The sequence below is a fragment of the Equus caballus genome, chromosome 10, assembly GCF_041296265.1.
Source record: "Equus caballus isolate H_3958 breed thoroughbred chromosome 10, TB-T2T, whole genome shotgun sequence".
Lineage (NCBI taxonomy): Eukaryota > Metazoa > Chordata > Mammalia > Perissodactyla > Equidae > Equus > Equus caballus.
This window is the reverse complement of record NC_091693.1, coordinates 13469140-13484513: the sequence shown is the minus strand read 5'-3', so window position 1 is coordinate 13484513 and position 15374 is coordinate 13469140. Positions and strand designations below refer to the sequence as shown.

Below are 15374 nucleotides of genomic sequence, written 5' to 3'. Positions count from 1 at the left end.
ACAGGAATGATGCTATGGCCTAAGGAACATCGTAAGTTTTCTCTGGTGATCAGCATACCAGAAAAACTGGTTGGGTTCATATTTCTAAAACATCAGACATACAGGGCACCTACCTTTGTTAAGTTCTTCCAGACAGACGCAATTTAGTATAGGCTTCTGGTGGCAACACTGGCTTGTGTAATGACATGCTTTTCAACAAATGATGAAAAAAAGAGTCTTCAAGTATCATCTGGACATGAGTCAGTTTGTAAAGGAGAAGCAGCTGACTTATTTCTATGACTCTCGGTTTGTTCTGAAGCCAACTTTTTAAGTTTGCATTTTTCTAGTCAACTAACTCATATTTAACATCATAAATAGAACAATTGTTTTATTTCCCTCACCACTGGTCATGCCTGGCAGGGAGGAACTAGAGCTCTGGGCCAGGAGCCCTGGGTCTCAGAGGTGGGGTGCTGGGCGCAAACAGGTGGCAGAGTGCTGGGTGGTATAGGAGGGGTAAAGGGAGGCTGCGGTGAGAGACTGAGGCCTGAGTAACTAGATGGCTCACTCCCCCTGCAGTATGGGGTGGAGGCTGAAGCAGGCTGGGGTAGGAAGGGGGAATAGGTGGCAGTGAGGGGTCAGGGCTCACCTAGGAGGAGGGCGCAGTGCTTGAAGGCCCAGCAGTAGGCAGAGCAGCACTCCTCCAGCGTGCAGGGGAAGGGGGCCCCGGGGGCTGGGAAGAAGTCGATGGAGAGGACAGGGGTGCCTAGCTCCTGGGCCCAGCTCTTGAGGTAGGGCTAGTGGGATTTGGAGGTCTGGGCCCCAAAGCCGTCGCCTTGGATGTGCACCTCCAGGCACCGTGAGCGGGGTACCTGCTGGGGGAGTGAACACAGCGCCAGGCTCCGCGGACTCTCGGACTTCACCAGGCTGCTGAGGTCCTCACTGTCCTGGGGGTGAGGGAGGAGGAGGCGGGTGAGGCTGGGCCACCTGCCTGGGCCTCATCCCACACAGCGGATGTGCTTAGACAGACAGGAGGTGGGACCGGTGTGAGCAGTGAGAGGCAGGAGGGTGTCTGGGGGTGGATCTAGGGGAGGGGGCTGCCCGAGTTCCTCAGTTCCTTACCTGCTCCCGGCTGAGGTGGGCACCATTTCCCTGCTGGGCTCCGGTGAACTCTTTGCAATCCTCGCATGAGGGCCAATTCCAGCCGCCAGGCCCCGCCCTGAGGGCTAATCCTTGCTATGCTCCACCGCCAGGCCCCCAAACCACCCAGTCCTGGGCTCGCTCCTCTCTGGGTCTCGCCCCCTGAGCAATCCGGGCCTCACTCCACTGCAGGGACTCACTTCCAACAACTTGGACCTATGACCTGGCCCTGACCCCTTACACGCATTAAAAGTCCCCAAACCAACAAAAATGCAGACCTGGAGGTGGCGAAAAGCATCCTTCAGGCAGACTAGTGGGGAGTCTCGAGGGGGTCACCCCAGCAGGGAAGTCTAGATGTTCCCACGTGCTGGCGCTCAGCCTCACATTCCCACTCACCTTCCCCCTGAACAGATTCCGTACAATGCAACCTTGCCTGCCAGAGGGATCCGGAGAGTGGGGCAATTCTAAGGGGGAGGGGTGGGGCGCCATCACTGGAGGCCTGGCTCTCTGCCTGGGAACCAGTGGAGGAGGAAGCTTGGCATTCTCCCCGCCCTTTGTCTCCTAGTTCTCCCATTGCTCTTTCTCAGAGTTCTTTTCTCGGCTCTCTCGGTCTCCGCTAGAATGGAAGGGATGGAAGGGAGAAAGTTCACTGCCTGAGGACTAGCCCCAGGCCACCAGCGGCCTGCAGGGAGGAGCAGTGGCAGAGGGAGGGGCTCCTGCCAGCAAAAAGGCGGGAAACAGAGGAGGCGCGGGAGGCTCGCGCATGCGCACATAGTCAAGAGCGTCTTGGGCGCCTGAGGGGAAGTGGACTGGTCTGTGGCGGCGCTGTGGAGGGGGCGTCCCTGGAGACTGTGTTCTGGAGGCCCAGAGAAACGGCTCTTCTTCGTCAGCGCCGGAAAAAGCAGAACTGGGACCCTCTCTTTCCCTCCTGACCCTCACCCCAAAGCTGGCGAGCAGCCCTGAGGGACTCCAGTTCCGACTTCTCCTCCGCCCTGGGAGACGCAGCCCTTCCGGGAGGACAGGCCTCAGCGAGAGCAGCATGGCGGCCTGCGCATTCGCCGGACTGGGCTGCCCTGTTTGCCCTCAGGCCGCTTCAACGAGGGACCCCTCTGTCCGCGGATGGAACTTGCGCGCCTGCCTTCTGCATGGCGGGCTTCTGAGCCCAGGGAAGGAGGGTCGGGGCCTGAGCGGGGGCTGAGCCTGCACCGCCGGGCCCCTGCCCGCTTCGGAGGAGGGGAGGGAGAGCTGGCGGCCGCCGAGTCCTGGCCCGTCCCCCCCTCCGCTGCCCCCTCCATCCAGCCCCGACCTTGCCCGGACTTTGGCGGACCCCACAGCCCCTCTCGCAGGCTCCCTTCCTGAGAACAGCCCCAAGGCCATGAGGCCTGGCTGGCCTGCGACTCCCCTGGGGGGCAGCCTGGCCGGGGAGCGGTGTCTTCCTGGGAGCTCAGGATCCTAAGTCAGGACGGAACCCCCGAGGGTAAGGGTCCGCGTCAGCCTGTGTCGCCAGTGCCTGTGGCGGTGTCTGCACAGGGCTGTGCTGGGTGGTTTGGGGACGGATGGGTGGATACTGGCAGGAGGGCAGCTTCCCTGGTTTCCTGGACCCCGGCCCAGAGCCTTTGCCCACTTCTGTGTGATTTCCCCCAGATCCTCCCTGAGAGGAAGCCTGGTGCAGGGGAAGAAGTTGGACCCTGGCTTGGATCCCGGCTGGGCCGCTCCCTCCCTGCTGGGCCTCGGCCACAGCCTTCTCTTCTCTAGGCCTCGGCTTCCTCATCCATCATTGGGGCTGGGGCTCTTGGTCTGGCGGGACTGTGGAGGGATCACCTGGGCTAAATGACATACTGGTGGTCCTTAGTACCCCTGCCTCAATGAATGACTGTCCTGGGAATCTCCTGGTCCCCTAGGCTCAGACTCACATGTGTCCTGGGAGTGTTTGTGATTCTGGCTGGGGCTGTTCTTCCTGTGTGCTGATGTCCCACCATATCCTGACATCACTCCATAACCAAGCTTCCCCTTGAAGGCCAGCGTCATTCCCTGGGCCACTGTCCCACCTCTCGTGGATGGTGAATTGGTCCCTAACAGAGACCCCTAATCTGATTCTGAGCCTGGGTCTGTGACCCACTCAAAACATGTCTTGAACTCTGAAGTTGGTCGCCGAGAAGATAGTTGGTGCAATTCTGATAGAAATCCCCACTCCATCAAAGATCCCTGCTGGGATTTGGCTCCCTGGGCTGAAGCTGTTTGCTAGGCTGTAGGGTCTGACTGTCTTGGTCTCTCCTGGGACATCGATTCAATCTGGGCAGGTGGTCCATTTTGGGGTCCAGGTCTAGGCTGGGCTGGAGGTGTTGATCCAGCTTCTTGCTGGCCTACAGATGGCTCTCCTGGGCCAACTCCTGGCTGGGCTACACACCCCTCTCTCAACTCTGGTTCCTATTGACTTCTGGATTCTATTCCTGGCTCAGGTCTCTGCTAAGAGGCAGCTTCCAGTTGAGTGAAGGGTGCCCTTTGCGCGGGAGGTGATTGCTGTGGTGCAGGCTCCTGTGGGGCAAGAAATTCCTGCTGTAAAGCACATTTTTGTTGAGTTCTAGGCTCCTGCTGGGATTCAGCTTCATGTTCATCAAGAGTGAGGGGTCTTTGCTGTGAAGCAGGCTCCCGTTGGGTGTTGGGTCCCTACCGTGTCTTTGATGCTGGCTAGACTGTGGATTCCTTTTCTGGCCCAGTCTCTGGTTGGCTGATTAGTGTCCAGTGTGGCTCAGGTTCCAAGCTAGGCCTAGATACTGCCTTAGAACCTGTCTCCACTATTGTTATTTCCTTCACAGGAGATGTTGACCTCTCAGGCTTCATCCTTCTTCCCCTCCTCCCTCACACCTCCTTTGTCACAGATCCCTCATTGGTTCCCCATGATGGCACCTCCCTTTGGGTTCCACTCCTTCATCCTGACATCCCTGATCTTCCTTTTTAAGACAGTTCGCAAGACGGCTGAACACTGCTGGCCCCGACTCCTGTGCCAAGTGATGCAGCTCTTTGCCTCCTGCTGTGGGAGGAGGGATTAGGAACAGGAGGAGGCTGTGTGTCCAGCACTCTCCTTCCAGAGGGGAGGAGCTTGTTCTCTTATGTCATAAATGGGGCCCTGCTCCACTCACCGCTCACAAATGTTCTTTCTCCTAGAGCAAGCACCCCAATTTAGTCCTCTGTTTCATCTGGGATGACAGAAGCCAGATTCTGGATCAGTGTTCCACTTTTTTTTTCTCTCATTCTGATGTTGAAGAAAGGGTCCTAGGTGGAGGCAGTCTCTATACTGTTGTAATAATCTTTTCACTTTTATTCATTCTTTCAAATGATTGACAGTTTAATTTCCTCATATTATTGCTTTGATCATTTTACTCCCATGTTAGAAAAATGACATCGTCCCATTTTTACAGCTTGAAGCCTTTTTAAATGGCATTTGATATCTTCCACACCATCTCTCTAGACTTGAACTATGGTTCTGCATATATGTCTTCTGTACTACATTGGAAACTCACAGAGTACAGTGACCGTTGATGATGATGATGATGATGATAGTAATGACAGTCGTAAACACTAAAGGCATGCTACATGCTAGGCAACTGTGCCAGTTATTGTCTTTTTAAACCTATATAATCTTTAATAACACCATGTCTGATTCATTGCTATACCTGCTTTCTTTGGCCCACCTAGCTCTTACCCCCAAAAAGTTTGTTGAATGAGTAAAAGAATAAATAGTTGGGCTGTAGAGGGAGGGAGAATGAGGGTGGTGGTGGGGAGAAGTGTGTGTAGAATCTGGGGAGTGTTTGGAGTGAACAGGGTAAAGTGGATCATCTGGATTGAGTTTGAGTTGCCAGACCCCATTTGAAAGAAATGATTTGGAGTATTTTCACTTGAAAATATTTATTGACTTCTGTTTGCTACTTGCCTGGTTGTATTTTAGGTCAGTTGGAACCAGCTAAAAAATGAGATTTCCTGGTTTCTGTCAGATAATTAAGCTTAAGCATGGGTTAAGAGGAGGGTACAGGAAAGACTGAGGAGAGAAGAAGGCACTAGAGGGAGCAATAATCTTGAGGAAAATGCTTTTTGAGACCACTGGCATGGAAACATGGAGGGGGAGCTTGAGGTGGGAAACCAGCACCCTCCCGGTGCCCTCACTGCCTCTTGACTGAGAATGTTTCATTGGGAGAGTGGGCTCTCAGAGCTCCTACAAAGACAGAGCAAAGCTTGCTAGCAGACATCATTTGAGAAATTGCTGGCAGGCTCTGGAGCGCTTGTTTAGCTTTCTGTGGTGACTTTGGTGCCCTAGCGTGAAAATAAAGACTAGAAATTAATGTTAAAAACGTTTTAAAAATTTAGTTTTTGTGGGAGCTTTTAAAATTATAAGACTTGTCCAGTGGGACAAATTAAAATAAAAAATATATCCAGTAAGAAGTAAAAGGACATTTCCCCTCCTCAACCTCCACTCCCCATTCCCCAGAGCTAACCACTGTTAATAGTTTGCTGCTACATACTCCTCCATAGCATTTTGTATGTAAACATAATAGTTTACTTTAAAAAACAAAAATGAGATTCTACTATACTTATTGCTTTGCTCTGCACCTTTAACAAATCTTTTATTATTGCAAAATATTACATATCTGTAGAGGTCCATGAAAACTCATGCGTGCAGTTCGATAGATAGTTGTAAAGCAGATACTCATAAAACTACTACCCAGACTTAGAAATAGAATATTGCCAACAACTTCCCTCCTTTTCTCATCACTATCCTCCCTCCCTCCCTCACAGTGAGGTAATCCTCACTTTTATACTAAGCATTTACTTTCTCTTTATTGTGTTACCACCTACTTATGTATTCCTAAATAATTTAGTTTAATTTTACCTGTTTTTGATCTTTATGTATATGAAATCAAACTTTCCTATTCTCTCATGTCTTGTTCTTTTTTTTTTTTTTTTTTACTCAAGGTTATGTTTGTAAGATTCATTTACATTGTTAGGTGTTTGCTCATTCACACTGATAAACAATATTTGAATACAACACCATTCGTTTATTCATTGGTCCATTTTCAGTTTGGGGTAGTTATGAGCAATGTTGGCATGAAATTTTCGTACATGTCTCCTGGTGTATATAAGCCTGTGTTGCTTTTGAGTATATACCTGAGAGTGGAATTGCTTGGTCACAAAGCTTAAACTTTAGTAGATCACTTTTTGAAAGTGATTTACCAATTTACACTCCCGTTAGCAGGTATGAGTGTTTCCCTGTCCTACTCTTCGTCAACATTTGGTATTGTCAGACTTTAAAATTTTTGCCAATCTGATGATCTGTAGTGATATCTGTTTGGGTTTAATTCACATTTTCCTGCTTACTAGTAAAGTTGAGTGCCATTTCATATGTTTGTTAGTTATTTGGATTTCCTTATCTCAGAAGTGCCTGTTCATGGTCTTTCATTTATTTGTCTGTTGTGTTGCTTGCATTCCTTTCATTGATCTTTCTTTCTATATTCTCCATATTAATCCTTTGTCAGTTATACATATTGCAGATATCATCTCCTACTTCTGGTTGTCACTTTGTTCTTTTGAAGACCAAAATTGCTTAATTTTAATGAAGTCAGGTTTATTAACCTTTTCTTTTATGGCTTATACATTTTGTATCTTATTTAGGAAATCCTTTCATACTCCAAAGTCATGAATATATTCTCCTGTATTCCCTTATAAATTTATCTTTAAAATTTAGATCTTTAATCCACTTGAAATTTATTTTTGTGAAGACGGTGAAGAAGTGGTTTCTATCTTTTTTTCACTGAATATGTTGTGGATATCTTTCTGATCAACACATAATGATTTACCTCATTGTTTCTGACAACTGCATCATGCCCAATTAGCTGTGAATGAACATTTTTTATTTCCACTTATTTGTCAATACAAAAACAACTATGATTAATATTCTTGTGGGTATATCTGTGAATATCCATGCTAGTATTTTATGCCAGAGATTTCTTGAAGTGAGACGACTGGGTTAAAAGGTACACACATTTAAATTTTTGATAGGTACTTTCAAATTGTATTTTACTTCCATCAACAGTGATAAGGATCCTGATTTATCCCATTCTTGATAATATCATATCAATCACTTTAATATTTGACAATTTATTTTATTTTATTTTATTTTTTTTTTTAAGATTTTATTTTTTCCTTTTTCTCCCCAAAGCCCCCCGGTACATAGTTGTGTATTCTTCGTTGTGGGTTCCTCTAGTTGTGGCATGTGGGACGCTGCCTCAGCGTGGTCTGACGAGCAGTGCCACGTCCGCGCCCAGGATTCGAACTGACGAAACACTGGGCCGCCTGCAGCAGAGCGCGCGAACTTAACCACTCGGCCACGGGGCCAGCCCTGATAATTTATTTTTTATATGACATTTAAAGACTGCTAGCCTAAGGAGGAATCAAATTCTGTTTGACCCTGACACTGCATCATCTTCAGAGATCAATGACCAGGTCCCCAACAGCCCCATCTCCCTCCACTTTGATGAGCAATGCAGTTCTAAAATGTAAACATTTGATGAATCCTTTCTTGTATTAGGAGATTTTGATCCTGCTGTTTCTCCTTTTCCTATTCCCCCACAAGTTGACACTGAGTCTCAGGGGCTGACATGTGTGCTTATCCTGGTCTTCATTTCACCTCTCTTGTCTCTTCTCAACCCCTGATTCATCCCTAGTTCGTTCCACAGAGGGACTCTGGTTAAAGGAAGGTCATTATTTTGAAACTTACTGGTTTTCTTCACATTGCCCTTGAAATGATCACAGGGACACTACTTCTGTGGCAGTCCAAGCACTGTCATGGGTTTTCTTTTAGGGGCTCTCAGGAGCCAATCTAAAATAAGGGAAGTATTACTTAGATGGGAGGGTTAATATGTTCAAGAGTAGGGAATAGGGCAGGGCTCCTCTTGCCATCTTCATTTCCTTTCAGTTATTGTTTCCTACTGCAGTGGGGTGGGGAAAGGGGTCAACACAGAGCAATAGAGGTATCCAGTTATATGAGCCCTAGGACTTCTTCTGAGTTGTTTTGCCTGAGCTGTATTGGTAATAATTTGGTGGCAGGTTTAGAGGGGGCATCAGGATATCATTAGGGAGACCAGAAAATAAGGGATAAGACCTAGGTGTCTGCCTTGTAGGTTCTGCTTTACCTCAGGTAGGCCATTTTGCCTCTCTGATTTCAGTCCTATCTCTGAGTAAAATAAGGTTGAGAATAAGATCCAGGAAGCTTTTGGATGGCAGCCCTGAGTTCTTGGAGAAAAGGGTCACGGGGAGGGGGCAGCTAGAGATTCAGCCAGGTCTTCCCTCACCTTGGAGGAGTACAGCTCTTGCCTGAGTCTCAGGAAGAAAGCAAGCATTGGTGCTGCATGTGGTGGGCTGATGGAGAGGAGAATGGCTAAGGTCAACTCAGATAACATCTGACCTGGTCTCAGAGGGACTCAAAGGAGAGGGTTGGGATCATAATGGTGCATTGCTGTAGTTGATGCTGAGTTACTGACCTTTGCACTCACATTCTTGACCACCTGCCTGGAGCCAGCTCCCAGAAGCCTGGCCTTGACTGCTGTGGCCTCTGGTGACCGCTGTCAGAAGGAAACAGTTCACTTGCCAGCACTGGAAAGGGACGGGGCCAACAGAAATGGTCTGCCAGCTTTGGCCTACTCAGGTCATTGCAGTTCCATTTCTCTTCCCTTTTTTGCTTATGGATCTGGGGTACTTCAAGAGAGGAGTATTTTAAATGGATAAATAATTGAAGCTTAAATTGGGCCTAGAGAAAAGCTTAGCTGGAGATAAGTGGAGACAGAATGGCTTTAGGATGGAAGAGAGGACAAAAGGTGGGGGTAATCAAGACCTTACATCCTCCCACTCCCTACTCACACACACTTTAAAGTCTTCATGACTTAAGAAATGAGAGCAGGGAGCAGATTATCCGATAAACCAGTCAGAATCTTCACCTGAGCTCCAAGTTTGCTGTCTTTGAATCCATAATCTCAGTTCAAGTATAAGAGGATGATATTTAGCTTTGTTCCCCTGGAACAAATCCATTCCTCTTTTGTCCTCTATTCAAGTCTGTCTTATCACCTGTGCTATCTTATTCCCATTTTGTGATACCTGAAATATTTTTGTGACAATCAAACATGATGGTTTATAGACTTGAGAGCTGGAGCTAGTTAGTACTGGGCCCAGATGAGGCTTCCTCTGTTTAATAGTTTCTGATATTTACTACCAGCCATCACATAGTTGCTCATTGTATTTAAGTGGAACTCTATTATTGTACAGTTATACATATAGTTTGGACAAGTTGTCTAGAGAGGACCCTCAGAGATCGTCTGGTTCAATCCAGCTCTCCTATTTCCCAGACTCGTGCCCTTTCTGTCGTACATATAGAGCATTTATTTCTCTGAGTATTGGTTTCCAAGTGTCCTCATGTGCTCTTAAAGTAATGTAAACAGGCATCCTTAGCCCCTGCCATCCCAACTGTTCTAATAGTTTACTCTCATCTGACCTCTACTCCTAGCTCCAGAGGAAAGCCATAGAATATTAGAGCCAGAAGCAATCTTGCAGATTATTTACTTGAATCTCTGCCTTGAGATGTTTTTTTCATTCTAAATGTAGTATAATTATATTAGAGAAAATTTGGAAAGTACAAATGAAGGAGTCTTTACTCTTACTATCTGTTTGTATTTTGGCATGTTCCTGCATTTGATTTTCTGTATATAGTGATAACCACAGCATGTGAGCAAATTTCTTTTTGTTCACTTTATCTATGTATTTATTTATTTTGAGGAAGATTAACCCTGAGCTAACATCTGCTGCCAATCTTCCTCTTTTTTGCTGAGGAAGACTGGCCCCGAGCTAACATCCATGCCCAACTTCCTCTGCTTTATATGTGGGATGCCTGCCACAGCTTGGCTTGACAAGTGGTGTGTAGGTCCGCACCCAGTATCCAAAACGGGGAACCCCAGGCTAATGAAGTGGAATGTGCGAAATTAACTGCTGCACTACCAGGCTGGGCCTTTTTTTTTAAAACTTTTTTTTGAGGAAGATTAGCCCTGAGCTAACATTCGCCCTCAATCCTTTTTTTGCTGAGGAAGATTTGCCCTAAGCTAACATCCGTGCCTGTCTTCCTCTACTTTATATGTGGGATGCCTGCCACAGCATGGCTTGATAAGCAGTGCGTAGGTCCGTGCCTGGGATCCAAACCGGCGAACTCCCAGTCGCTGAAGGAAAGTGCACAAACTTAACCACTACACCACCGGGCCGGCCTCTGTTCACTTTACAAGCATGTTCCTTTGTTGTCTTCATAGCAGAGATTTGTAATGACTGTGTAACACTCCCAACAAGTATATGTGCTTCACATTACTTAAGTATTCTCTCATTGCTGAATATTTAGATTGCTTTATTTTGGGATATTGATAAATTTCTTTGTGCTTGTAACTGTTTTCCAAATGTTGTACTAATTGTCTTGGGCAAGATTCCCAAAGTGGAATTAGTGGGTCAAAAGTTAAGAACAACTTTGTGTTTCTTGATATCATTACCAAATTGCTTTTAAAAGAGTTGTAGTAATTAACTAAATCACTATCTCTATTTTTTCAGATGGGTAAACTGAGGTCCAGAGAGAGCGAAAGAAATGCCCAGGTTCCCAAAGGTAATGGTGACAAATCTGGAGCTAAAACTTGGGTCCAAGATTGTTAGCCTGTTTTTCTTTCTGCAGCTCTGATAACTCTAATTTCATGGTGTCACTGACAATGAAGCCGCATGTTACTATAGGCTAATGTCTCAACCCTCATACATGTCTGGATGACCTTTATATTTTTTGCTATAGCTTTTATCACTTCTACTTTTATTTATTTCATAATTTTTCTTTAAATAAATGTAGTTGATCAAACAGCCTCATCCTATGCAATATTATCTGTGAGGTTACGAGTTTGATATATGCTTAGATTTTTTTCTAACATGCATTCAAATAAACCTATAAATATTAAAGTAAAAGCTAATTTATGTTCTACCTAAAATCAAATTTGGAAAATACTGATCCAGTGGGAGAAGAATGGACTTTATATCCAGACAGACTTGGGCTCAACTGCTTGTTCTGTCACTTAACTCTGTAGTCTTGGACACATCACTTAGCTTCTTTGGTCTTTGGTTCTTTGATTTGTAAAATGAGGACAATAGTATCTACCTTGAAGAGTTAGGAATAAATGAGCTACTGTGGGTGCCTAGTGCTCAGTGCCCAAGTAGGTTTTCAGTACATGATAGTTATTGTGGTTATTTTTCTAGACTTGTAGTTTTTTCCCAAGAGAGAATCTGTGCTGAAAAGTTAAGCTTGTTGCTTTCTCCTGACTCGTTTGTGTAAAACTTCCCACTTGTTAAGACTTGTGGTAGGTCAATCATAATTTTAACTTCCCAGTTCCACCACATATTAGCTTTGTGATTTTGAACAAGTTGCTTAACTTTTCTGTGCCTCATTTACCTAATTTGTAAAATGGGGCTAATAATAGCACATTAGCATTTGTATGCTTATGTCTGTTTCCTAGCTCTATCTACTGGAGCGCCTAGAAGCAATAGCACCTAGTGCAATGGGCAGTACCATTGGCCATGGTTTGTGAATCCCATTCTCCCATGAAAGGAACCAGGGCTCCTTGGAGAATGGCTGATTTCAGGGCCGGGGCAGGAAATTTGTACAAGATGAGCCAGAAACATCTTGTGGTGTCAGTCAGGAACTGCTAAACAAATGGTATATGAAGAAGACACAGAAGCCAACTTCAAGGAGCTCTAAATGGCCGATTTGGGGACAATATGAACAAAATAATAAATAATAATAGCAATGGCTTATAATCCACAAATATTCATGAGTCTTTACTTATATAAATAAATAATTGAATAAATAAATTGGAGAGAAGGAGCAGCTCTTTCTTAGGGTAGAATCCCAGCTAAGAAATGTAGAAGGAATGATGGTAATAGAAAATCACTGTTTGGCTAATACCATGGTAATACTTGTTGTAGGCAAGAATCATCAATGGACTATAAGAATTAATAGACAAAAGTATGATGAGAAGAAGCAGGATATTTGCATAGTCTCAGAGTATCTCTCCACAAGATACTTATTAATTACAATGGGAAAAATAGTAACTTTCCAGTAGAGAAACCTGGCAGACAGCACTTAACCAAGTGTTCAGTTAACATCACCAGTAATGAGAGTTATCAGTATCATAGGCATTCTGATGGGATGCACCTAGAAGGCACTCCTCACTTCTGTGATATTTTTGCCAAAAATGCATAATCTGAACTTAATCACAAGGAAACATCAGACAAAACCAAATCGATGGACATTCTACAAAATAACTGACCAGCACTCTTCAAAAATGTCAAGGTCAGGAAAGACAAGAAGGCTGAGAAACTACCCTAGATTGGAGGAGACCAAGGAAACATGATAACTTTATTCAGTGTAGGATCCTGGATTGGATTCTGGACCAGAATAAGGACATTAATGTGATGATTCGCTAAATTTGAATATTTGTACGTTAGTTAATAGTATTGATCAATGCTAATTTCCAGGTCCCCAAGTCTGTTTACTCCTCTACTTTGCACACATCCCAGCTGCCTGTCAGTTCACTCTATCTGATTTTCCCCTCCATGGACTTGGGTTTGGGTGGCGGGTCCTGTGTAACACGAGAGGGGTCTTTGGCTCCCTCAGGTCCATTGATATGAAACAACCCCAAGACAAACAGAATTTTCTCTTGTTAATATTGACAATTACTTACAGCCCACTTCCAGAACATTATTTGTGCCAGCTCAGTCTCTCTGACTAACAAAGACCCCCGTCTGGGAATGAGGCAAGAGGGAAGTGGGGAGAAAATACTATTCCGCCACAGTTATTTGGTTTCCCTACTCTGCAGCATACTTAGCAGTCATTCAGAAATATTTGTTGATCGATTCCATGGTTAATGTTGCTCTAATAATTGTCATTTATTCATACATGCATTCAGTGAACATTGGAGCACCTAAGGTGTGCCTGGTATTTGCCAGGTGGTGGTTCCTGAGAGGAGTAAGAGGTGATGCTGCTTCTGAGGAGCTCTTACTATACATGTAGACCCATGGAGATCTAATCCAAATGCTTTCTTTTACAGAAGTGGAAATGAAAGTGCAGGAAGTTATATGGTTTGTTCAACATCACACAGTCACTTGGCCTCAAAGCTACAGGACTAAAAGTCAAGTTTCCTGACTTGCTAGAATTTCTGTTAGTGTGCAGCTGCCTGGCTGCTGCATGTGCACATGTGGTGAGTGCTAATAGGAGAGAGAGCACATTCAAAATGAAATGGGAGCCTCTGACACCTTGGGTTAGCCAGAAGGACATATCCAATCCAACCATGACTGTAAAAAGGACCATCTGGACATTTACATTTTTTTTTGTTTTTCACTTTGAGCTTGAAATGAGAAAAACTGAGCCCAGAAAACTAAGAGTGGAAGATTTTCGTAGGATTGATGAGATGGGCCAAAAAGTCTGTGTTTACCTCTATCGAGGTGTTCCCCACTGAACTGTAATGTGGTGGCTTTGAATCAGGTTCCCCCCATAACCTAGAGCTCAGTGAGTACAGGGACCAGGTCTGATTCATCTTTGTCTCTCCAGTGCACAGGACATAGCAGGCTCTATTAAATATTTCTTAAAAAATAAAACTGAGTTTAAAGTGGCAGAATTGTCCGTGGGAGTGGGGTTAGACCCAGGGCTGAGGCAGGTTCCTCCCTCCCACCTCAGTGGATATGCCCAGAGTGGCAGTGGTGGTGGTTGCAGGAGTGGGGAGTCGGGGTAGGGGAAGTGATTGGGTGGTGCTGGCACAGGAGACGATGCCATTTCCAGTTTCAATGCAGGGATCACAACAAACGCAGCTGCCACAGAGGCATTATGGCATTATCTCTTCTATCACTTAGCAGCCCCCAAGGAGACTGACTGCCTGCTTACACAGAAATGCATTGAGACTCTGAAGGCTTTTGGGGTTTTTGAAGAGGAAGAGGAAGTGCAGCACAGGGTTTTAATTTCGGGAAAATTAAATAACCTGGTTAAAGAATGGATACGAGAAATCAGTGACAGCAAGAATCTTCCACAATCTGTAATTGAAAAGTTTGGAGGAAAAATTTTAAGTTTGGATGTTACAGATTAGGAGTACATACAAAAGGTGCTGATATTGATGCGTTGTGTGTTGCACCCAGACATGCTGATCGAAGTGACTTTTCACTTCATTCTATGATAAATTGAAATTACAAGAAGAAGTAAAAGATTTAAGAGCTGTTGGAGAGGCATTTGTACCAGTTATCAAACTGTGTTTTGATGGGACAGAATTTGATATTTTGTTTGAAAGATGAGCACTGCAGACTATTCCAGAAGACTTGGACTTAAGAGATGACAGTATGCTTACAAATTTAGATATAAGATGCATAAGAAGTCTTAATGATTGCAGGGTAACTGATGAAATTCTACATTTAGTACCAAATATTGACAACTTCAGGTTAACTCTGAGAGCCATCAATCTGTGGGCCAAACGCCACAACATCTATTCCAATATAATAGATATCCTCAGTGTTGTTTCCTGGGCTATGCTAGCAGCAAGAACTTGCTAGCTGTATCCAAATGCAATAACATCAACTCTCATATGTAAATTTTTCTGGGTATTTTCTAAATAGTACGTGTTTAGATTATGTTAAAATAAAATTGATTGTAGACACTGAAAATAAAACTGAGTGAAAAGTATACACCTACACACGTATAGGATGCCTGAGCAGCATCACAAGTAGGGAAAGCAGTATCCTCAAATCAGCTGAATGGTCTTTGGCTTCTTCCATATAGGTGTAGCACCCAGGATGGAGAAGCAGGTGGTCCTGTGGCTCTGCTGCTCTGGTTAGAACACACCTAGAATTCAGAGTTTCCCTTGTGGTTGACACACTTCGCTTGCCCACCAGAAAGTGACAGGAGGGTGCAGGGACTTCAGAATATGTAAATTGGGAAGTGGCTGAGGGAAGATGGCAGGGATGCATGGTGTTTGAATGTCTGTTGTGTGAAAAGGTATTAAACTTATTTCAATGCCTATGCAGAGTAGGGCTAGGCTTGATGAGTATGCATCAGACCCATTTTGGCTCAGGAGGAAAAAGAACTGATACAGTAAAGTTAGTTTCCTTGGAAAATTGTAAGTTTGCTGGCAGAGTTCCAGCAGGGGCTGGATGTCTGAAAATAA

General features: G+C 45.0%; 1 protein-coding gene and 1 pseudogene across 6 annotated transcripts in view; both read left to right on the top strand.

Moving 5' to 3' along the window:
• The window catches only part of LOC102148130 (cell adhesion molecule CEACAM6-like), a 436353-nt gene that overhangs the window by 295765 nt on the left and 125214 nt on the right, over nucleotides 1–15374 (top strand). For all 6 annotated transcript variants that reach the window (XR_011422390.1, XM_070224516.1, XM_070224514.1 and 3 more), the window contains one exon: nucleotides 10744–10795. Coding sequence is in view for 5 of the 6 variants with exons in the window: in XM_070224516.1 (XP_070080617.1) it covers nucleotides 10778–10795 (18 nt within the window). In the remaining variant the exon portion in view is untranslated. The remainder of the gene's footprint in view (nucleotides 1–10743; nucleotides 10796–15374) is intronic.
• Nucleotides 13868–14935, top strand: LOC138915925 (poly(A) polymerase alpha pseudogene; annotated as a pseudogene).